This window comes from Chrysemys picta, chromosome 5, assembly GCF_011386835.1.
Source record: "Chrysemys picta bellii isolate R12L10 chromosome 5, ASM1138683v2, whole genome shotgun sequence".
Lineage (NCBI taxonomy): Eukaryota > Metazoa > Chordata > Testudines > Emydidae > Chrysemys > Chrysemys picta.
The window spans coordinates 139,332,784-139,356,529 of record NC_088795.1 but is presented as its reverse complement, the minus strand read 5'-3'; the positions used below and the strand labels follow the sequence as shown (position 1 = coordinate 139,356,529).

General features: G+C 42.1%; 1 protein-coding gene across 5 annotated transcripts in view; it reads right to left on the bottom strand.

The window, feature by feature from the left end:
* EXOC6B (exocyst complex component 6B) overlaps window positions 1-23,746 on the bottom strand; it is a 442,104-nt gene that overhangs the window by 135,367 nt on the left and 282,991 nt on the right. Inside the window, exon 19 of one of the 5 annotated variants that reach the window (XM_005291461.4) lies at window positions 21,119-21,148. The exons of the other annotated variants lie outside the window; for them this stretch is intronic. Within the exon in view, the coding sequence (XP_005291518.2) occupies window positions 21,119-21,148 (30 nt within the window). The remainder of the gene's footprint in view (window positions 1-21,118; window positions 21,149-23,746) is intronic. 5 annotated transcript variants of the gene reach the window in all.

Sequence of the window (23,746 nt, the reverse complement as noted above, 5' to 3'; positions counted from 1 at the left end):
AAAGCAGGCCCAATCCCCAACTAAATCACCCCAGCCAGAGCTTTGTCAAGCCTGACCTTAAAACCCCATTGCCTCTTGTCCTACCCTCTGTGGCAAAAGAGAACAACTTTTCTCCATCTTTTTCAAGTATTTGAAGACCGTTATGTCCCCCACCTTAATCTCCTCTTTCCCAAACTAAGCATACCCAGTTCCTTCAGCCTTTGTTCTCAGGTTCTCCAGCTACTCTTCAACTCCCATGATATGAAAGGGGTTTGTTCTTTCAATAGGAAAACCAGGGATCTGTTTGTCAGAGTTTGAATTCCATCTGTTTCTGAAGAATTATGATGGAAATTATGAAGGAAAATAATGGTAAGGAAATGGTCTGATAGAGGTTGAAGAAAAAGGAAATTTTAACAGAAATTTAGGGAGGTGTGAAAAACCAAGTTTTCCTTACTGAATATGGTCAAGGACATGCAGGCCATTGGGACCTGGATCCCATTCATCTGGCTGAAATACCAGCTAACAGGAAAGCTACCATTAGAATAGAGAAAATATTATAAGCAACCCACCTGAGGCTTTTAAAAAAGGGAGCACTGAGAGCCTTCCTTGAGGCTTGACTAAGATCCTAAAGTTGAGAAGGACATTGCACCAGAAGATAGATGTGGATAGGGTGTTTTGATGGGCAAACAGATTTCCCCACCCACTAGAGGGGAATGCTAACCACTAAGCAGACTTCCAAGGATGCCACCGTCTACAGACCAAAGCAACAAGGTGGGGCAAGTACGTTTCTTTTCCCTGCACATTTATCATACCCCATAGTCTCAATCTAATGCATTTTTTCTTGATGTGCTTTCTTTAATAATCTAACCGGTTTTGCTTGCCTGGTTTGTTCTCAGGTTTTCCAGCTACTTTTCAACTCCCAGTGGCAAAAGTTCCACTTAATTCTAATGGAAGCAGGGTTGGTTTTTAAGGTTTTTTGTATCAATTGAAGATTCACTGCCACTCTACATTTCAAACCTTCTCTGGCTAAGAAAAGCTAGACGAAGCTCTCTTTAGAGCCTGTCAAGTCACTCCTTTGGCCACAGGAGTCCTAGAGAAGTGATATGGGGTGACCTCAGTCCTATGGCTCCCCACAGTATTCTGTTCAGATTCTTCTACAGCCTTTATCATCATGGTAGTTGAGTGCCTGCCAGAAATGTCCTATACAACTTGACTAATATCTGTTACATGGCTTTTTTCTTCTCCCTTCCTCTCTCTATGAGGAAACTGTGTGGATATTTAAAAAAATTAAGCTTATATTATATATAAACACACACACACACACACACACACACACCCTATGCTATTAACAAAAGGCTGATCAAAGAAGTGCACCTTGCACTTGGAGTGAACGGTGGAGAAGTTGGTGATGGTTCTCGATCCTGAGGTCCTTCATTCCAGAGAGTTGGACCAACACCTAAGAAAGCTGTCATTGCACAGACAAGCTTAACCTTTGCGGTAGTCAGTTCCACTCTGCCTGAGGAGTCGAGCTGACTATTGTCCTCATCCTAGAGCTTCAGGTGACTTTTTAAGATGTCCTTGGGCCTGAATATGCCTGAAGGTAAGACCTAATGCCTTGAGTTTGGCAGTAGATCTCTGAGATGCTAGCGTAGAGTGGACGATAGTTCTAATATACTTGCACGGGCCTGTGTTGCTGAGGAACTATGCTGCCATGTTCTGAAGTAGCTGGAATTCCCCAAAGGCTGATGGTTTCATGCCCAGGCAGATAACATTGCTGTCGTATAGCTGAGAAATGAAAAAGGCACGTATTACTGTGTATGATGGAGTATTTTAGCAAACCTCAGTATGATTGAGAAGAAACCAAAGAAACAAAATCTGATCTTGGGAGGTCAATGTGTAGACCTAATTAACGTTTTAAATAGTGTTATCTATGTATATGAACTCTTTTACAACTACGATGTTTCCGTTAATCCACAGAAACTAATATTTTGCTCTCATACTAGCTCGTGCTTAAATTGCAGCACACACAGATTAAGCAGGTTCAAGATGCTAAAGGAAATGGTATTAGCAATTCAATAGGTAGCACTCGACCTTGTGATTCAGAATTGAACCAATGCCTCAGCACAGTAGTGAGTTCTGTGCTGCTGGAGGGGCACATTTCAAATATTTCAACCTATGGTCATTAAAGACCTTGTGACACTTTTTTTTCCTACCGGGATACCGCCATCATTTTCAGCTGTATGCAATATTTTGCTTCATTTCCTGCCCTAAACTGGTTTGTAGTACTGCTATATAGACTTCAAAAGCTGCTGTGTTTGACTCCACAGACGGCTGAAGTTCTTCTATATAAAAGTTCTCCAAATTTGTGTAATTTTTAGATACAATTTTAGACGACTGGACACTGAAATCATCTAAGCATCATCATCATCAATCAACATTTAACAAATGCAAGAGCAAGAAAAAGTTCCTAACTGTCAGGGTGGTTAAACACTGGAATAAATTGCCTAGGGAGGTTGTGGAATCTCCATCTCTGGAGATTTTTAAGAGTAGGTTAGATAAATGTCTATCAGGGATGGTCTAGACAGTATTTGGTCCTGCCATGCGGGCAGGGGACTGGACTTGATGACCTCTCGAGGTCCCTTCCAGTCCTAGAATCTATGAATCTATGAAAACATTAAATAAGTATGTTTTAATAAAAACGGGGACATAGTTACAGAACAGCTGGTTTTTATGGCAGCTTCCCAAAATTCTACTCCCCTTCCCAAATGGGGACAGAATTTTGGTTTTTTTTTGATGGCTGAGCAAAGGATCATGAGATATTTTCACCACTGGAGTAAGGACAGGCAAGTAGATTTTAATGCCTGTGCTAGTAAGTTTTCCTGACAGTTTTAGAATAATCTGTTTTTAAAATTAATCCATATAATCTTAATATATCTTGCAAGCGACAACCATTGTTGGGTTTCATTCATCTTCTGCAGGGGGATTTTCCTTCTGGTAAGATGCTGGTCCATCCATTATGGAGAAAATACACTATATATGTCTCCTATTGTTTATTGCTGTTCCCAATGTCCATGAGCATTCATTACTCACCTCAAAACAAACAGCTTTATTAAAATTAACATGAAACATGGGAACTGTGTTGTCAGGTAGAGCCAAAGGCTTTTACATTTTATCATGTATTTGTACCATTTTGACACAGTCTGTGATTTAAAGATCACTTGTGCCAATTTCTCATTTCCAAACCTAGTGGTAATCACAAAACTATTTCAGGGCTATTTTTCTTCATTATTGAGAACAGTCGCTTGGGTTTTATTATGCCCTGGCAACTCAGCTCTATTTGTTCACAATTTCATTCTAGCTTTAATTGACAGATATAAACAAAGCTGTCAGAAAGGACAGACAGCGGTAAGTTGTACATTGGGGCCAACATTTTGAAACATGAGATCATTTAAAAAATGTAACGTGCGCTCTCGCTCTGTTTTACAAGGAAATCAGGTGTTAAGAGCATTATTCTTTAATGAGAAATACAAATAATACTACTTTGTACCTGTCAGGCCAGATCCAACTGCCATTGAAGTCAGTGGGGCAAGACTGAGCCCTTACAGAACTTTCCACCTGTAATTCTCAAAGTTCTTTACAGAGGAGGGGAAGAGTTCCATTTGACACATGGCGTAACTGAAGCACCCAGAAGTTGAGAAACTTGCCCAAAGCTACATAGTGAAGTTGCAGGCAGAGCTGGGAACAGAACCTAGGTGTCCTGAATCCCAGAACCATTTTAATCCATTAGATGACAAGTCCTCTTCTGTTCTGGATGTACAAAAAATAACCTTTTAATGTTTGAAAGCCATTATTGAAGTTTTCTTTCTCTATGTAGACGGAAGATGGTGATCTGAACTGCCCTGGGACATTCATCAGGTATTCTGCCATGAAGCTCATCTTGTCAGCTATACCATAGCCATACCACTGTTGGTATGTTACCCTATTGCCTACGGTTCTTTAAGAGGCATGTTGGTGGCAGTTCAGTATGCTCTTCTTTGTGAGTCGGCATTGAATCCATGCTCCAAGTGTCACAAGAGGCCTGGACCCGAAATGACCTGCAGCCATCTTCTGTATGGACATAGCATAACCCGCAGCCATTTTGTATGTTCAGCCACCATACGTTGGAAATAAAAACTATAGTCGGGAAAATTCAGTCTTGGCTTAGGTAGATAGACGATACCAGTTGAAGCATTACTAACAGGGAGAGATGCAGTAAAGTCACAGATTCATGAGACTGGAAGGGAATAAGGACAAGCTAACTTGAGTTTCTGCAAGTTTCTTACTCGATAGCTGAGTTTCTTGTTAAAAGTTGCTTTTGCTGATAAGTAGAAACTATGAGGTTTTGCTGTTGCTAGAGAAATTGTTTTAGTCCATTAGGGGTTACGATTGGTTAGATTTATTGCATAGTCATGTTTTAAGTATAGGGGTTCTCACAACACATTTTTTGGTGGCCTCAGAGTGCGGCCACTAACTCTTGCTGGTGGCCACTCTGACATTTTTTCCCTAAAATATTTAATTAACGTTAGGAAAAACAAATAAATATGCACATATACATGTCCAAATCATTGACATTTATTTATGTAGGGTTTTTTTGCAGACTCAGTAATAAAAAAAATTTACAGTTATCTCTATTTACTGGACCAAAACAGAACAAACACAAAGAAGGTGCTTTGCACGTTTTGTTTTTTTTGGTTGATTTTTTTTTTTTTTTTTTTTTTTTAAGACTTGTTAGCTAGCGAGGCTGCTACTGTGAAAAGTGATATTTGTTAATATCACTTTTCACAGCAGACTTACCCAGCCCCAGCAAACTGGGTGACAAATTAAGCCCTGGATAGGGAGGCAGGGAAACCAGGGGCAATGTGGGGGCTGGAGGCGGCAGTGGGGCTTGGGGTGATGGGAGGCTGGGGGTGAGCCCAGAGCTGGAGTCTGGGGTCCTGCTGCATGGCTGGGGACTGGAAGAGGCAGCAGGGGCCAGGGGTGATGTGCAGGGGGTGAGTCCGGGACTGGATCCCTGGGGCTGGGAGCCGGAGACCGCTGCCGTCCGGCCAGAGCCTGCCACCCACTATGCCAGGGCTTCAGCACTGCCCCTGGGAAGGTGGGGAACTCACACTGCTTGCCTGCTTCTACAGTGTCTGTGGCTCCAGAAGGGGACATGCACCAGCTGACGGCCCTGGGGGAGGGGCCGCTGCTTTGCCCCTCCCCCCAATCACCACCCAGGAAGCTGTGGCCACATGAAAAGCCCCTGGTGGCTGCATGTGAGAAATACTGGATGAAGGACTCATTTTAACTATATAATGAGGGTCAAAAGAGACGCTTGTTGGAACTTAACTCCAGGACACAGCTCATGACCAAAAGCTGCCAGAACGCTTATATCCTGCACGACCCCGGAGCCCCAGGCAAAATCCAATCCCGACTGACCATTGGGAGATGTCCATCTGCTTTATTGGGAGTGGCGAGCATTAGATGCTTGGAGTATGTACTCTGTTGATTAATTGATAATAAACATACATTAAGGATATTTACTGTGTAAAGGCTCTTCCACTGGGAAAAGGTCCCATTAACCCGTCGAGGGTCACTGCACCCAGAGGAGGAGGAAAGGACTCTAAACTTGTGCGGATAACACAAGCTGGCACTAACGGGCACTTGTGGTTGCTGCTATCTTTCACTTAAGATGTAAAATAAAAATATCTTGGCCACTCCTGGACGAAGATCCTGCCACACTTTTCACAAGAGTACTGTCCTGATGTGAAAACTTAGTAACGTCAATTCCAATTCCAGCAACTGGACACACTATGGGCAAAAATCAAGGGAATAAAACTAGCAAATACTATGAAAGTGTAAGGAAACCCAGAAATCCCCTTTAGAGAATTCTTGGCTGTCTTTTGAATGGTATTGGCTAGGAATACCCACCCCATCTGAGCCTAAAAACCATACAAGCAAACTGAACTGGGAAGGAGCATGAATGGCTTATAGGTATTTAGGACAATTGCTGTCAACATGCCTACCACGTTGTACGTGTTCTTTTGGCCAGCAGGGCTTACATAATGAAGAGTGGGTGACATGATGTTGCTCTGAGGCAAAAGAGCAAAATCTTGTGCTCAGGTATCTAGTCAATAAGCGGAGTGCAAGGAATTAAGGAGGGAAAGGTAATTTTATTATTACAGCTTGATAGCACAACAGTTTCTTTACTGAACCTTCAAACAAAGATTTTTTGCTGCCCCAAGAGATTTTCTAGCACCATTTCATTTCACAGACACTAACTGAAATCTGAAGAAGAAATAAACACAATAGCCACTTTCAGCAAATTCTCCCTGGCCACTCATTTTTCATGCAGGGGATGCTTGGGGCCAAACACACTGCCGGGGTCAGTGGGCACAACCCCACTGAACTCAGTAGAGCTACCTCCCTAGTCGAGAAAAAGGCCTTTGGTTTCCACAGCCCTGACATCTAAAGATGTTTATTCATTTAAATAAGATTAAATTCCGCACGTAAAAGAGAGCTCACGGTCTTAAAAGGATTTTAAAACATATACAAAGTCAGGTAATTTAGATCCATCATTTTTTGGCTTTGTAAAAATGTAACTATAAATATTTTCTAAATAAAAAAATCAATTAGCCCAGTTATAAACCACCTGAGCTTTAGTGGCTATTGGACCAAAGATTCCATCTCTCCTCCTCCTCCCCTTTACCCTGGGTAGGACGCAACTGTTGATCTATACGAATGTAGGAATGACCACACTGGATCAGAGCAGCGCCCAGTTTTCTCCAGTATCCTGTCTCTGACAGTAGCCGGTATCCGCATCAGAGGAAGGCTCAAGAAAACCTTGCCATTACAGAATAACCTGACCACATTGAAAGCTTTTTTCCTAACCCCAACTTAATTAGACACTGATTAATTATGCCCTGAAGTATGGAGGTTAATATCCCCTCCAAAATTCTTGGGGTTTTTAAAATCTGATTATAAATCTAAAAATTCCTCTTAGCCATATATATGCCCAAAGTAAATGATACAGGATGTTCATGCTTGTGTTTGGAATGCATTCAGTTTAACGTTGTTGGCCATCAACTGCACTAAATGCGTCTTTACCCTAGAAACTTCTAATGCTTTTTTTCTGCCTCTATTACACCACCTAACACAGGTAGCTCCTTTCACAGATTTTCTAGGGGCTCAGAGTGATGCACAAGTAATATATTTAGCCCAGGGGGAGCAAAGACTCCCTTCTTCCTCTCTCAAGGCTCCCAGCCAGGCACAGGATCAGTAGGCATATGCCATATACTTGATAGCTTGTTTCAATTTCTAGAGGGGAAACCGTTACGTTGACTGCCATGTTCTCCACCAGTCCTCCATTAATGATGACAGCATCTGTGCAATGGTATAAGTGCTTTGGAAGAGTATAGGACCCTTCAAATAGGATGCCTCTGGTCAGGCAGAATAGCTACAAACTACATCTCTGTCTCGAGCTAACTCACCAGTGGTGCTGCTAGATTTCAGAAGAAGCCACAATATGCCTCCATATCCAGAAGGGCAGGGCAGACCAACGTTTAATTTTTGCATGTAGGCATCCCAGTAGGTGATCTCACAGGCAACTTCCCTGACGGCTGGGCAGTTGCATGGGTTTAAACAACAGCAGGCTCTGATCCCCATTATCCTCTCCAGGGCAGCTGTCCAATCAGCCTCAGTGTTGGCATATAGGCATTTCATAGGAAATGCTTTTACAATGGAGCCCTTCCAAGCTCGCCAACACTTCCAGGCCAAGAACAATCTTTTTTTAAGTGACAAGGGGGCCGTGCAGGCGGGGGAGATTAAGTATAACCAAGGACATGAGCGCTTTGAATGAAGTATACAGAAAAACTTTGTCTAGATCAAAGTTACCAATAAGTTATTCAATGACTTGACGGAAAGCTGAGGGGACTAATATATTAATAAAGTCTTCCAGGAAAACCACTGTTGTATCAACTGTTTATTCAAACCTTTACAAACTTCATAAAAAATTAACTGAATTTGGGGCAGGGAACCAGAGCCATAGGCGAAAGTTTACAAAATACAATCCTTGAGACGCCTGAATGTCTGCCGGTTTGCCCCTTTTGATTTCAATGCTCGGCATTACTCAGTTACTAAGTGGTTAGTACTCTAAATAAAGTGCTGGTCCTCCTCCCCCCAAATACATCATTGGAGTGGGGTTCATGGGTTTTGGTTTTTAAACTCCAGTAATTATGGCATTTTACTCTTATTTTACAAATGAATCGCTCAGTTCATGTCCTTCAGTGCAATCTAGTTCAATGCATGTTTCATAACCATTGTTTCACCTCTGTGGTCTAGATCTACATGACATCTTCTCAAGGGGAAACTCCTGCCCTTTACAGATCTCCCTCCTATCCATGGATGTCACACCCAGTATGGCCAACTGGAAGTCTGCCCATGGATCAGGTGCAAGAACAGAACTCTTCCAGCAGCTGCGCACCACAGAGCCTTCCAATAGGGTTAACGTGAAACCAGGCAAACCTTCAAGCATGCAGTTCACAGGCTACCTCCGACAGAGCCTGCAAATCCCTGCTGAGTCAATCATGTTTCAGGAAATCAGGCATGAAATCATCTAATTTCATTTGTATTTCATCCTTGGGCGGTAGATTAAACCCTTAAGAACCCAAGGGGCAGAATAATCACCATGGGGAAGGTCAGCACGGTAACTGCAGAACGTTGGTATTATTCACGGTAGCATATTTGTTTGAAAATAGCAAATATGTTAACAATTAGAGAAGGGGAAAGCTGAAAGGCTGCCTTGTTAATTAAGGAACTTGCTATCAAAGGACTCATTAAAAGCTACTGAAACTGAATGGCTGTTAAAATAAATACCCATTAATCTTAACATGCAATCAAGGAGCATGCTGCCACTACCTACATCACTGCAGGGGAAGGGAAGGGGTTCCTCAGATGCACACCTAACTCTGTTAACAAGCGTAAAAACCTCTGTGTCAATCATGTAACCTGAAGGCAACACGCCATGGGTTTGAAATGCGAGGGAAGAGAGTTCCATAGGTTGTGTTAAGACTTCTACAATCATGGTGGTTCAAAACTAAGTGTTCCTGACTGGCTAGTAATTTAGCCAAGAAAAGGGCTTGTACAAAATGCTTGTTTATTTTCAAAGTAAAGACTTGGAAGATTTCTCAGAACTGAAAGGCAGCCCAGTAACAACGTGCAACAATGAAGACGGAGACAAGGACTTGAAGTGACCTCAGACTTGCCAGTTTGGTCGCTGCCCAACACCTGAATTTCATTAATTTGTAACAAAATGTTAGGGGTGGGACACGATTAAACTGGGGTTTGGTTATATATGTCTATACATTAGAGTGCCCTTACTTCCTTAAAGGGGCAAGGGAGTGTTTGTTATACCAGACAGCAGAAGGAGGGTGGATGCCAGGATACGCGGCCTGAATTTGCCAGTAAGTGAGTGCTGCGTGACTGCACCTGGGACGCAGCTGAGTCTATAGCGGGCTGGCTGCAGGGCAGCAATGCAACACCAAGTCTTGTCTGTCTAGTTTAACAGGGTCTACCACAGCACCAGTCCCTGCCTGGCAGAGAGCAGCACTGCCTAAAGTAAGTGTTCAAAACCCATGGGGTTTGTTTTCAATCTGAAATGCAAACAGAACTCTTTCCCCATGTACACATCACTCTGCCCCCATCCAGCCACCATGGCTACATCACAAGCAACATTGTGTTCTGAGCAGCACAGGAAACTCACCGGGAAATATCCTGAGCTGTTAATGGTTGATGCAGTGCTTCCTGTTTGCTAGCAGGAAAGAGCTGCTTCTGACCTGACTCTGCAATCTGCCTCTTCCCCTGCCACAACAATCACTTGTATTATTCAGGATTTTTATGAACATAGGACCAAGTATATCTAGACCATTCCTGACAGGGGTTTGTCTAGCATGTTCTTAGAAACCTCTAATGACAGGAACTCCCTAACCTCCCTAGGTAACCTCTTCCAGTGCTTAATTATCCCTATAGTTAGAAAGTTTTTCATAATATCGATCCGAAATCTTCCTTGCTGCCAACTAAGCCCATTGCATCTCATCCTACCTTTGGTGGACATAAAAAATAAAATAAAATATATGGAGATATACCTATCTCCTAGAACTGGAAGGGACCCTGAAAGGTCATTGAGTTGAGCCCCCTGCCTTCACTAGCAGGACCAAGTACTGATTTTGCCCCAGATCCCTAAGTGGCACCCTCAAGGATTGAACTCACAACCCAGGGTTTAGCAGGCCAATGCTCAAACCACTGAACTATCCCCCCCTGGGAAAACAACTGATCACCAACCTTTTTATAACACCTTTTACATATTTGAAGATTTAAGTCCCCCCTGCCCTCCTTTTCTTCTCTAGACTAAACATGTCCAGTTCTTTTAACCTTTCCTCATAGGTCACCTTTTCCCAACCTCTTACCAATTTTGTTGCTCTCCTCTATATTCTCTCCAAGTTGTCCACTTCTTTCTGAAAGTGTGGTGCCCTGAAGACAATACAGTACTCCAATTGAGACCTCAGAAGTCCTGAGTAGCGCAGGACAATTATTTCCCACGTCTTACATATGACACTCCTGTCATTCTGGGATGTATTAACATTTGCCGCTTTCTGCAACAGCATCAGACTGCTAGCTCGTATTCATTTTGTGATTCACTATAACTCTCAGATCCTTTTCGGCACCACTGCTGCCTAGCCAGTTATTTCCCATGTTGTATGTGTGTATTTGTATAAAGTCCTCTGGGAATTTTAATGATGAATTTCCTGATTTTTGCACAGCTAAATTCTAGATCTTAACACAGTGATAGTCAAACTGCAGTTCTCGAGCCACAAGTGGCTCTTTAATAGATCTCCTGTGGCTCTTTGCAGTATGTGATATTAGAACCCTGTGTGATTTAACTATTAACCAGTCTAAGTTATTAACCAATCAGGATGCTTTTACTATGTTATTAACCAATTCAGTTATCAACTTGCACTACGTTATTAACTCATTTGCTGTGAGAATAATAAAAAACACTAAATATTTCCCGTCATTCACACGACTGTGGCTCTTCTGGGTAATGTTGATCACTACCTTGGCTCCTGAACCACTGAGGAGTGAGTATCACTATCCTAACATAACATTGACGGAATATTTTGTGTTAAATTTCCATGTTTTGCTTTAAGAGTGAGTGATCACATGGTGAAGTAAAAGGCAGTTAAAAAAAAGGGGGGACCAAAAGAGAGAGAGAGGCTGGTGCATTTATGTCCCTGGGCTAGACAGTCAGATACAGATTTGAAGGTGGCAGCCACTGACTTGCAAAGTCAAATCAAACTGTGCAAATGCTGGGGCTCCAAGAATCAGAGTGAAATGCACCTGTGGAATGCTCCGCAGCAGTGTTATAGAAAGGCAGCCAGGGTGATAGAAAGGCTGCCAAAACTGCTGAATTCATTCCAATGTGATCTGTTAAAGGGATGAGTATCTGCGTCTAATTCTGATGGGGCGGAAGACAAAAGCTAACTCCTCTGATCTTTAAAGATGGCTCGGGAAAGGCCTAGCAGGTCTCATGACTAAGTTCTGGCGCTCCTAATGACAGTTTCAAATTTTCCACGTTCTGTCAAATGAATCTATCCTGGGACATTCCACCAGGTTGAAAGTTTAATTGAACAAGTTCTATAACAGCACATTGGAAGATCCATTGTTCTTCATCCTCAATTGTGAGGGGAAAGAAGGTCTAGTAAGCCAGGAGAAAGCTGGGACTGTTTTGCCAGACTGGTCCATCATAACCAGTTCTCCTTTGCCTATAAACATGAAGAGAGTTCAAGGTATCATCTGTTACTTTGCTCCTCACTGGTGCTAAAAGTTGCATGGAACAGATTGTTCTGAACATGCAGTTTTCTAATCCTTATAAACTGGTTATTGTTAAACCACATCTTTTAATTGGTCAATAGCAGCTGTGCTCAATGATGGCTAAGGGCAAGATGCTACACGACTGAATTCAATGGGAGCGTTGTCATTAATTCAATAGGTGCAGAACAAGGCCCTAAGTTCATAGAAAGTTTGAATGTTTAATTCTTCCCATGTGCAAAGTCTTCGGGGAAGAAATCTCCCCTGAAAGAAACAACCAAGTCCTTTGCTTAGGTATGCCATGGTTGTGTCAACCTTATGGCTTGTGAAAAGAAACTCCTTTGGTTCCAGGACCCCACAGAATTTCAGGACCTGATGACTAAGTCTCTTTCCCCTTCTCAGGGGTTTTGCACTAGTCTCTAAAGGCCTGTTTGAAGGCAGAATGAATGTGGATGACACATTCTGTTTTGTTTGTGGATGGGTGATATTTGCCCTTGGATTTAGCCTGCTCACCCTTTTTTTCTAGTTGGATTTCAGTGATGGCTACAACGTTCCTCCAAATGGTTTCAAACCTACTTAGAAAAATAGAACCAAGCCTGCTTCTCTGACTCAGATTTATTGGGGTCCTTTTTTGGGAGTGGAGAGGCGGAAGGGATCTTGAGCCCCCATGCTCCTCATCATCCTACGTCTAACTGGAGAGGAAGTGGCAGGGAGACCGCCTCCTGGGAAGGACGACAGCCAGGATGCCATTCCTTACCAAGTTACTTGATTACTCACCTAAGAACCTGGATAAGACTCTGGACCTTTCCCTTTAGAGACAGAGAGGGGAGCAATTTTTGGACTTAGCCCTGAAGAGTCCTTGATGGCTAAGGACAGTCTGGTTTGTTGACTCCCAAGACCTGGAAAGGACAGTAGATGCCCTGATGGAGGTACCTCCAGAGGAGTTTTAGGTAGTCTGAGAAGAAGCAAACAACAATAACAACAAAGCTGTGCATGCTCTCAGTCTCTTCTCTTGGGGAGCGGGGGTCTGCAGGCAGAGAGTAGTTGTGGCAGAGCACCCTTTATGTGTTCCTGAGAGAAGGTCTCCTGGCAGATGGAGGAAGGTTCACTTCTTGACCACAGACTTGCTTTCTTCACTCTACTGTGCCATGGTGGGGAAGCAAGGAGGCAACAGAGAGATGGAACGGTGCTCCTGTTCTGGAAATAAAGCCTCACACACTTTTATCCGTTAAAGGACAGTAGCATTGCAAAAGGGGTGATGGGGAAATTTTGCTCCTTGCTACCTCAAAACCAGCTTTAAAATTTTAAGTAACATGTAAATAACGACAACACTGAAAAGGGCTTTCTGGACAATTAGCAATTGGTATGTTAAGGCAGGAGTGCTGAATCTCTGCTCTCTTTGTGCCACTGGAGGTAGAGAACCTGGTGCAAGCCCCAAAGGGGAACGGTCGAGCCCTTGAGTCCAATAGACAAATCTGAGCTGTGTTTGGTATTTGCAGGAAGAGAGGTGCAGCCCAAAAGGCTCAGATTAGGGGAACAGGTTGGGACCAAGAAAAGCAGTTACAATCTTCACGTTAGTCTTCTCTGAACAAGGGCTTCCTGTCCCTCTTTGCTCCATCCCAATACTCCTCTACATTTCCGATAGTAGCTTGACTTTTTTTTTTTTTTAAATCACTCAATTATTCTTGAATCACTGAAGATCAAGATGCCTCCTTCAAGTTGCTTCTGCCTCCAATACCCAGGGTTAGGCTCCTATCTGGAGACCTACCCAGTATGACGTTGGCTTAAACTAAAAACTTTCTTTAGCAGAAATAACTTTCAATCATTATCAACGTAAATCATTATCAACAGGCTCAGTAAAAACCAGTGACCTACAGGCAAACAAACACCTATAAAAGTAAACTACTTGACTATGGTCTCTTTAATGCCATCTCAAAAACATTAGAGGGATGATTTTTTAAAACAAACATCAGGCATGTAAATTGTGCTCCTAGTGTGTGTGTGTGTGTCTCTCTCTCTCTCTAGATATATATCTTCCTACTGTATTTTCCATTGCATGAAAGTGGGTTTTAGCCCGCGAAAGCTTATGCTCAAATAAATTTGTTAGTCTCTAAGGTGCCACAAGTACTCCTGTTCTTTTAACTATATCTTGGGAGTTCTAAAACTAGGGACTTTAGTTTAATTGTTTCAGCAGATGAGGATGGATTTAAAATGTAAGATACGGAGCCCATTTTCTCAGGTAAGTGTTGTTCTCCTGACTATAAGACATGGGACCTGGAAGCGTTCACATCACAGCTGGCACTGACTGACACTCTTGATGCAAGTCTCAGCAGAGAAGCTAAGGACTCAGCGAGCCATGGCAACGGAACTCCCTTCTCAAGTGGTGCCTCCAGATCAGGGTTGACACACGCTGCCATGGCAGCATGAAGGAAACTCGCATGGCCTATTCTCCATGCTGTCAACTGGACTGTGGAGAAATAAGGGATTTCCATCTCATGAGCTGTCAATAACACTTTTCCACAGCACTAAATTCTTACACAAACAAAACTTAAGGAAGGAAGGTATTGTGGATAAGGCTCCGGTCTCAGACTCAGGAGACAGGAATTCTATTCCTGGCTCCACCACAGACTCACTACATAGCCTCTATGTGCATCATCTTGCTCACTCATATTACAGAGGGGACACTTACCCTGCTCCACTAAGGAGCTGAGAAACTAAATTCATTCACGTCTGTCAAGTGCTTTGAGATTTTAGGATGAAGGTGCCAGGGAATTATTGGAGAAACACAAAGGTCCAACTGTTGGGGTCTCCAGTCACCTATGACTGAAAAGCATTTCAAATTAAAAAAACTGCATTGAATGAGTCTGTTTACATACGGAAAGTCTGAGGCCATCTACAAATCTTCTCAATCCCGTTTACACTATGGAAAATATTTAGGAGAGTGAAATCTTCCACTGTTCAAGTAGACTTCCTCTTGTGCTCTAACTGGGTGAGCCTTTCCAAATGGTTTGAAATGAATCAAACCCATTCATACATTCCAAGGCCAGAAGGGACCATTGTGATCTAGTCCGACTCCTGTATCACACAGGCCAGAGAACTTACGCAAATTAATTCCTAGAGCAGATCTTTCAGAAAAACATCCAATTTTGATTTAAACATTGTCAGCGATGGAGAATCTACCACAACCCATGGTAAATTGTTCCAATGGTTAGTTACTCTCACTGTGAAAAATTTACACTTTCTTTCCAGACTGAATTTGTATTGCTTTATCATCCAATCATTGGATCAGGTTATACCTTTTTCAACTAGATTGAAGAGTCTTCTATTATCAATTTTTTGTTCCCCATGTAGGTACTTATGAACCTTAATAAAATCTTCCCTTAACCTTCTCTTTGTTAAGCTAAATAGATTGAGCTCCTGAGTTTACCACTATCAGGAAAGTTTTCTAATCCTTTAATCATTCTCGTGGTTCTTCTCTGAACCCTCTCCAATTTATCCACATCCTTCTTGAATTGTGGAAACCAGAACTGGACACAGGATTCCAGCAGTGGTCACACCAATGCCGAATACAGAGGTAAAATAATCTCTCTACTCCTACTTGGGATTCCCGTTTATGCATTCAAGGACCGCATTTGCCCTTCTGGCCACAGCGTTGCACTGGGAGCACTTGTTCAGCTGATTATCCAGCATGGCCCCCAAATCTTTTTCCGAGTCACTGCTTCCCAGGAGACAGTCCCCCATTCTGTAAGTATGATCTAAATTCTTTGTTCCTAGATGTTTACATTTGCATTTAGATAGAAACACCCCCATTGCCCAACCATCATCAGTGAGCACCATTCCAAAATAGAACCAGAAAAACAGAGGACATTTTCATGATGCTCTTTTGTTCTGTATTTGCTTTGGGAGTAGTATTCTTTCCATTTGAAAAAGGCAGATTTTCCATTAAATATGAAGCAGCTGCCATATTGGAAACAAAATTGATTAAGTGGATTTTTTCCCCTAATGTATACTCAGAGAGCTCAAACCATGTTTATTTTTTAAAAAGTAACCTTTATTACCTTAACTGGCAGACATTTTGCCCTGACAAACCAGCAGGAATATATTATAAAAAAATTGCAACAACTTTACGAAACAATCTTAAACTAAGTATTATGTGAAAGATTGACAGTACACAATAATGACGTTCTGTATCCACCCACACAGCAGCTACGTTACGTGAAGTGGCACAAGCTTCCCCATACATTACCCCTGTCAATGTGACTAGTTCAATCTCCATGTGTATTTAGACTTCTGACTATTTGCTGAGATTGTCAGAAAGTGGGCAGCATGGTTTTGTGATGAGCACACGTCTATTAGGAATGGGACTGAGACCTGACTTACGTCACTGATGGAGCCCAGACTCAAACTAGTGACTTAGAAGCAAAAAAGCACAGTATCCCCTTTCCAATCCTGTGAGCCATCAACTCCCACTTGACAGAATTTCCTTTCTGAACAGGGTTAGGAGAACTGGTTATAAAGGATCAGTGAACAATATGGCCGGCACATAACATTTAGACCAGGGGTCGGCAACCTTTCAGAAGTGGTGTGCCGAGTCTTCATTTATTCACTCTAATTTAAGGTTTCGCGTGCCAGTAATATATTTTAACCTTTTTAGAAGGTCTCTTTCTATAAGTCTATAATATATAACTAAACTATTGTTGTATGTAAAATAAATAAAGTTTCAAAATGTTTAAGAACGTCATTTAAAATTAAATTAAAATGCAGAGCCCCCTGGACTGGTGGCCAGGACCTGGGTCGTGTGAGTGCCACTGAAAATCAGCTCGCATGCTGCCTTCGGCACCCGTGCCATAGGTTGCCTACCTCTGATTTAGACTCATGTTACATTTTTATAAGAAACAAGTATGTAAATTCCAACACAGTTTAAAACATGTAAAAGTTACACTGGTAAGTGTGGAGGCGAAAATATTTGGCTTGGAATTTTGCTTGATTCACTCCACTTATTACCACTCACAAAATACAATGACAAAGGTCCTCCTAAGTTTGAGAATCAAGCTAAAACCACGTAAGCACCTTGCTTGCCCTCTATTATGTCTAATCTGGACTGTAAGGTCTCTGAATAGACTTTTGTTAAAAGCTATGCACATTTACACTGCTCCATAAATAATCATTAATCACAGTCGTTTCTATAGTGCTGACTATTACAGTATTTGATCACTCAGATTGTTGTTGAAAAGAATAAATTAAAATAGCATAAACTAATAACAACTCTTAGTGCAATTTCTGTGACAGTACTGTGAAAAGGGATTCCAGAAACACCAACGAGAAATCTATTCCATTTGAAGATCTTGCTCCTTCCTCTAAGGCAGATCGGGCTGCTCCTGTGGTTACATGTAGCAAGATAGCTAGGGCTTTTGAAGCAGATGTGGTGTTAATCAGCATTCCTTTTCACATGCACAAGGGCAGTCTTATGAGATTTAATGTGGCCAGTGCATGAAATAAGAGAGAAGCGTATAATTGCAAAGTCTATTGTTTCACTTAAATTTGAGCCTAAAGGGAAAACACTTCAACTCCCATTAAGGCTTTTGGAAGCTGTGCACTGGAAATCTGGTGCAGGAAACAAGCCTGTTTGAATCCCTTACCTCTGGAGATGGGCTTTCTATTGCTAATTTCAATGTTTCATACGCCTGGTTTTTCTATTGCAAAACTCTAAGTATATCATAGTAATTTTTAAAAACCAAGTCTGAAGTGAAGTGAACCCAAAGCCAAACATAGCCAGTGTAACTAAACAAGTGACATCTAGGTGAATATGAACATGCCAGTTTAAAGGATTTATGGCACAGGGTATTTTGGCTTCACTTACTTTTCAAAGTACTGAGAGCACACAAGAAACCATGTAATTATAAGATAACTCTTTTTACCCAGCCTCTAGTTAACCAGCACTCCCCAGGTTAACCAAAGGTCAGTCTTGTCCCTGGATAACAACATACCCCAAACATTACTGCCTTTCTTATACTCATTCTTTTAAAGGTTTTGGATTTCAAAAACCCTTTATAAGGACAGGCAAGTACCAGTAACACATGGATATCAAAGCAAAACAGGTGAGGCAGCCCAGCAGGGAACAACCATGTAAGTGATCCTGTTCCCGTTCACAATCTCAATCTCCCAGGTCTGGCTGGGCTTCAGGGGCAATATGTTCAAACTCATGGGAGGTTTGGTCCTGCACCCATTCACCCCAATGACAGTTTTCGCATCGACTGGAACAGGAGAAGAATCAAGCTGGGGGAGGGAGACACACAGAAGACTGCATGATGGTATTTCAGAAACTTTGCATTGTCTCATATTCACTAAAATGTAGCCATGTTTGTCTGTGTGTCCCAGACAAGTTACAAATAACTTCTAATTTTCATCTTTTTTTCTGTACACAAACATGCTATAGCCATGTTATGGAAACCACAGCGTAAACCTAGCTGGTACCTAGGTTAAAATATGGTTTCTCTCTGTCTATCCAGACGGGCAAGAGGAAACCTTGTTATTTGGGATGACTATTGTCCACAGCCACCTTTAAACCCGGTTTCAGGATCTTTGAAATGCTGCAACATTGCGCTATCAGATTTTATTTTAAAATAATTCATTTTAAAAATGCACTCTGCGATTAGTGATCTGCTCGATCTATTAGTTCAAACTACCTACAGAACAAAAAATTAGAGGGTTACAGGAAAAAAAAAATCGGTGGCAGTTAAAAACAAATCAACTCAAACCAGTTTAGTAAAGCCCTACCGTAGGAAGGCACTCCTTCACTCCTCACGCATTGCAGGGGACTTACAAAGATTATTTTTCACCGATTTAGCTTAATGACACTAACGCACCCCTCTCCACAGGAAGCTGGCTCCATAGCGGTCTAAGCACTGGATTACATTTAGAGAAAAAAATACGTCTGGCTTCTGAATAGTGGAAGTCCTGAAAAGCCAGAAGCTGGACTTCTTGTCCCTTAAAGCGCACTGAGGATAACCCCAGGGCTGGATCAAAACCAAGACAATAACCAGCACTGCTTCATTAAATCTCATAGGAGGGGAGAGTGCTGTCATCACAGAGGCACCCCTCTCCTGCAGAGGCAGAGTATGCAGTGGGCATAGCACTCAGAGTCCCTGCTGATGCAAAGGATGAGGGACTGGGATCAGGAATTGAGCCATCGCTTTGATGGACTCTAGTCTCAAACGGCTTTAACAAACCACTTTCTTTTCAGAAGTTGGCCTTGATTTGAAAGCTACATGCTGATTTAGGAACCCCCCAGGTGTCTGAAGGCTGAAAGCACTCGAGACATAGCTATGCTCAGTTTCCAGGAAAGGGGGTATGTGCACCCAACTGCATCATGAAATGTCAATACTACTGTCACAGCCAACAGGCAGCTTTAATAAAGAGCATGGGTTAAATGCAGAAGCTTACAGTTGGGGTAAATACTACAGCGTAATGTGTACTATCTTACACCAGAGAACCCGAGTAGAGCAGAATTGTGTCTACAGTAATGAGGTGCACTTGTTAACACGTGCCTTGGCTTGCAAAGGTTGGAACAGAAAACAACAAGGTAGCGAGGATGTATTTTGTTTGTGATCTATCCATGAAAATGTCTTAGTTTTTCTACTGAACATGTAAACAAGCATAAATGACAACAATTAGAGGCATCCATTGAACCAGAATGCGGGTCCTGGAGATCTGCTTTGCTTTCTTTGTGCTAATTGCCCTAATCCAAATAAGCATGATCGTAACATCAAGAGCCTGCACTACTCACTGAGAAAATATTCCAGAATTATAAGCAGAGGGGAAGGTTTAGTAGTCTAAAGCACCAGGTTGGGAATATCTAGACTCTGTGGAACCATAAGTTCAAAACCCAGCAGGGTCAACTCCGCCGGTCAGCTGTGTGAGGTAGACACATACTGAGAAACATGCAGATTACAGCGTATGTGGGAGAGGGTTTTTCTAATAAGATATTAAAAACAAAGGCCAAGTCTGCTAAGTGGAGATTAAAGACCCCATGGTACTTTTCGTCATAGGAATTTGCCCCAGTTTCTTTGGCTAAATGACCCCTCTCCCATTATCGAGAAGGGGGTAGCAGGCAATAAGTGCACTGCATTTCAATAGCATTATGTATATATATTGCTAAGTTTATGGAGGGGATGGTATGATGGGAGAGCCTAATTTTGGCAATTAATTGATCTTTGACTATTAGTGGGAAATATGCCCAATGGTCTGTGATGGGATGTTAGGTGGGCTGGGATCTGAGTTACTACAGAGAATTCTTTCCTGGGTGTCTGGCTGGTGAGTCTTGCCCACATGCTCAGGGTTTAGCTGATCGCCAGATTTGGGGTCGGGAAGGAATTTTCCTCCCGGGCAGATTGGCAGAGGCCCTGGGGGTTTTTCACCTTCCTCTGCAGAGTGGGGCATGGGTCACTTGCTGGAGGATTCTTTGCACCTTGAAGTCTTTACACCACAAGTTGAGGACTTTGATAGCTCAGACATAGGTCAGGAGTTTGATACCGGAGTGGGTGGGTGAGATTCTGTGGCCTGCGTCGTGCAGGAGGTCAGACTAGATGATCATAACGGTCCCTTCTGACCTTAAAGTCTATGAGTCTATGATATTATTTATGATGTACTGGAATAAAAGGCAGCATTTAAATGTAGATCTTCTTCGTTAGTTCAACAATTTGGGACGGGTTCATCTTTCGTAAGGTTGCTGCAACCCTGCCACGTGGTGCCAGTATACTGCACTGCCTCAGCGTGTCATACTGGGGATATCAGCCCAGGACAAAGCTTGGTCCTTGCTCTCTGAGCAGTGCTAGTGGGCTTTGGAGGAGGTCCTAGGCAGTACTCCATGCCTAAAAGGGCTGCTGCGGCCTTTGAAGCAGGTAAGGGATCCTGGCAGACTGGGTTTATGTGAGAGCTCGCACTAGAGTATTCTTTCTAAAAAGATGCTGTGTCAATGCTACACTTATTGACCCGAGAGCGCCTTGTATGTCAGGAAACCTGTTTCTTCACTGTGCTCCTACACGCTCTATTTATTCACTTTCTATTGATAAATGGAGGAAAATGCGTACATTCTGGCAGCAGTGAAAGGGTTAAACGTCTACTCTGAAACAGTAAGATTTAGGTTGCTTTTCTTCACCTCTCCCAGAATACAGACCTTTTCTGGTTCAAATAACCCTCTAATATCTGAACTGCGAGCAGAACATACTGAATGCAAACAACACACAGTCATACTCACCGACATTGTAGAATGGACATCTACATCTCCCTACAGAGGACAACACAGGGAATTTAAATCAAATGCATAAGAGAGCAAAGTAACAGTGTGAATGGTAGTCAGGTGGGAGCAGTTCAGGAGTACGGTGATCATCTCCTACAACAAAGCTTACTCTTTAAACAAGACTCTCACTAAAGCTGTCACTTCAAGAACTTGACAGCATATTAAAGAACTGCGCACACATTTAAACTGACACCCTTATCTCAGTATCTCACTATGATCTCAGTATTAAGCTACAATATAATGAAGTTTTTAGTGCTCATATTCTGTTTTCATGCCAGATATTTTCCACCAGGACAACATAAGATGAGCATCTTCCTTGACCAAAGCAGTCAAGGCTATGCTTACAATAAAACTCAGATTTCTCCTGTATTTACTTCCATGCACTGTTTTCCTTCTTTCAATATGTGATGGAGGAAATGTTTCATCTACTAAAGCAACATAGGAAACCATTTTCTTTACAAGAAAAATCTACCTCTCTTTTAAAGTTCTCTCTACAAAACATGTGAACTGCCAGGATGACTGCGTTTATTTGCAACTGCAAAGAGATGTCGATACAGCTAATGGGGCACTGGACAAAGCATCCCATGCAAAGAATTCATAGAGTTTACACAGTTACAGCTGAAATCTGTGTTCACCATCTGGCAAAAATAAACGCACAGGAAAAGACTCCCTGTGCAAAGAGTTCATGCTGAATTGCTTGAGACTGGAGAGGTTACAGTTGTAGGATTGCTGAAAGATTACTTCCCTTTCCCAGGTCACTGTCACCTCTTGGCCTCAGCCGATTACCTTCCAAAGGAGGTTATCAAGATACAAGACTAACAGAGGATTAAAGGAAATTTAAAATAAAAACAAAACACACCCCTTTCCCCAACTCCCCTCCCCGCCCCCTAGCAAAAAAACATCCTTGCTTTGTTAACCTGACAGCTCATTGTAGGTGTTGACACAACCCTCCATCTTTGAAAGGCTTAAAGTCAACAAATCAGTGTGTTTGGAGTAGCCTTGTCAATGCGATTTACATTAGCTTGTCTAACAAGAAATAAAAACAACCATCAGCCATCTTGGACAAAAGGCTTTTTCATTCATTCTCTTTAAAGCGTTTTGCACAAAATATGAATCTATTTAAACTGTGGCCCTGTGCTCTCTAAAGAGCAGGGAAGCCACCTTTTTCTTTTAGCAAAGCATTTTATTTAAACTTTTACAGAAGGCGAGTACACTACCTTACCAACAGTGAGGCAGGCAGCATATGGTAAGTTACTTGCACTTGGTAATTCAGAAAGGAAAGGGCCTCAGGGCCAAACGTTCGCTGTGCTTTTATTTCCAATAACGTATTATTTGTTTTGAGCTGTTTAGTGCACTTAGCAGACCATTTTTAAATTGTGGCTCTAAACCACCATGAAAGTTCTGTGCTGTGGTGTTATGTGCCAGAGTCTCGATGGCTTAACCATGAACTCTTCACCCTGCAACATGTGCTAGAGACATGCTGGTGGGTCCTGGCTCCAATTTGCAGCCCTGCATTTGCCATCTTCCCAAACTAGCAGAAAGTTAGGAAGAAATGCAAATATGTCCTTCCCTACACAGCCCTGTCTGTCCTAGCCATCAATACACTAATCAATGCTATAAAAATTCATATCTAAAGCCAAAATGCTGTCAAAGGATGAGAGCAAAAAACCTAACAGAATCCAGGGAATTCAGAATTTAAGGAAATTGCCATTTTCCTTAGAAATACCTGCTGCTCTCACCCAATCTTGAGAGATGATGACTCAGTAGAAACTACAATAGACACTTCCCTCCCATCATCCCCTATGAAGTCCAAGCTGACACTGTAGAGTTGAAACTGGAAAATACAACTCCCATTTGATTGTATGAGAACAAAGGAGACTTTCAAAGTTCTTTTTAAATTCTACTAACTTGTAATATTTTGGGTCAATATTAAAATTTTACCTTACAACTATCGTGAAAGTTTAGGGTCTCTTGTGGATTCAAATCGGAATTGCATGACCAAAGCCCAGCTCTCAGACCAAAATTTACCCTGCGTACTGTTCAGTTACCACTTTAATTTTTTCAGCAAACTTGGGGCACCCAGGTTCTGCAAGTAAATCTGATCTGCTGGATACTTAGAGCCCTGACTCTGCAGGGACTTCTATACACAGGAACAGTCCTATTTAAGACAACGGAACTACTCACATGCATGAAGTTAAGCAAGTAAATAGGTCTTTGCAGGACCAGGGCTTTGTCTCAAGGTTATACTTCAGGTCTGGTCCTTTTTGTGTAGCCTTGGCAAAATTCTGCATGCCCAGGGTGAGTTTCTTTGATCAGCAAGCAAAACATTACACACTTTTATTTAGGATCATCATGATGAAAGGCAGGCAAGTTGCTTTTGAGTGTGGGCTGGTAAATTTTCATGACAATTTTCAAGGCTACTTTAATGCTTACCATTTAACCTGTCTCTTGCTATTAGTCATTTCCAGAGACTTATGTGGATTTTTCTTCTAGTGAATTTGAAAAGTTAAAAAAATCGGTGGAGAATATTGGTGATATTTTTAATTGTGTGAATTCAGTAACTGTGAAAGGTGCCTGATCAACAAC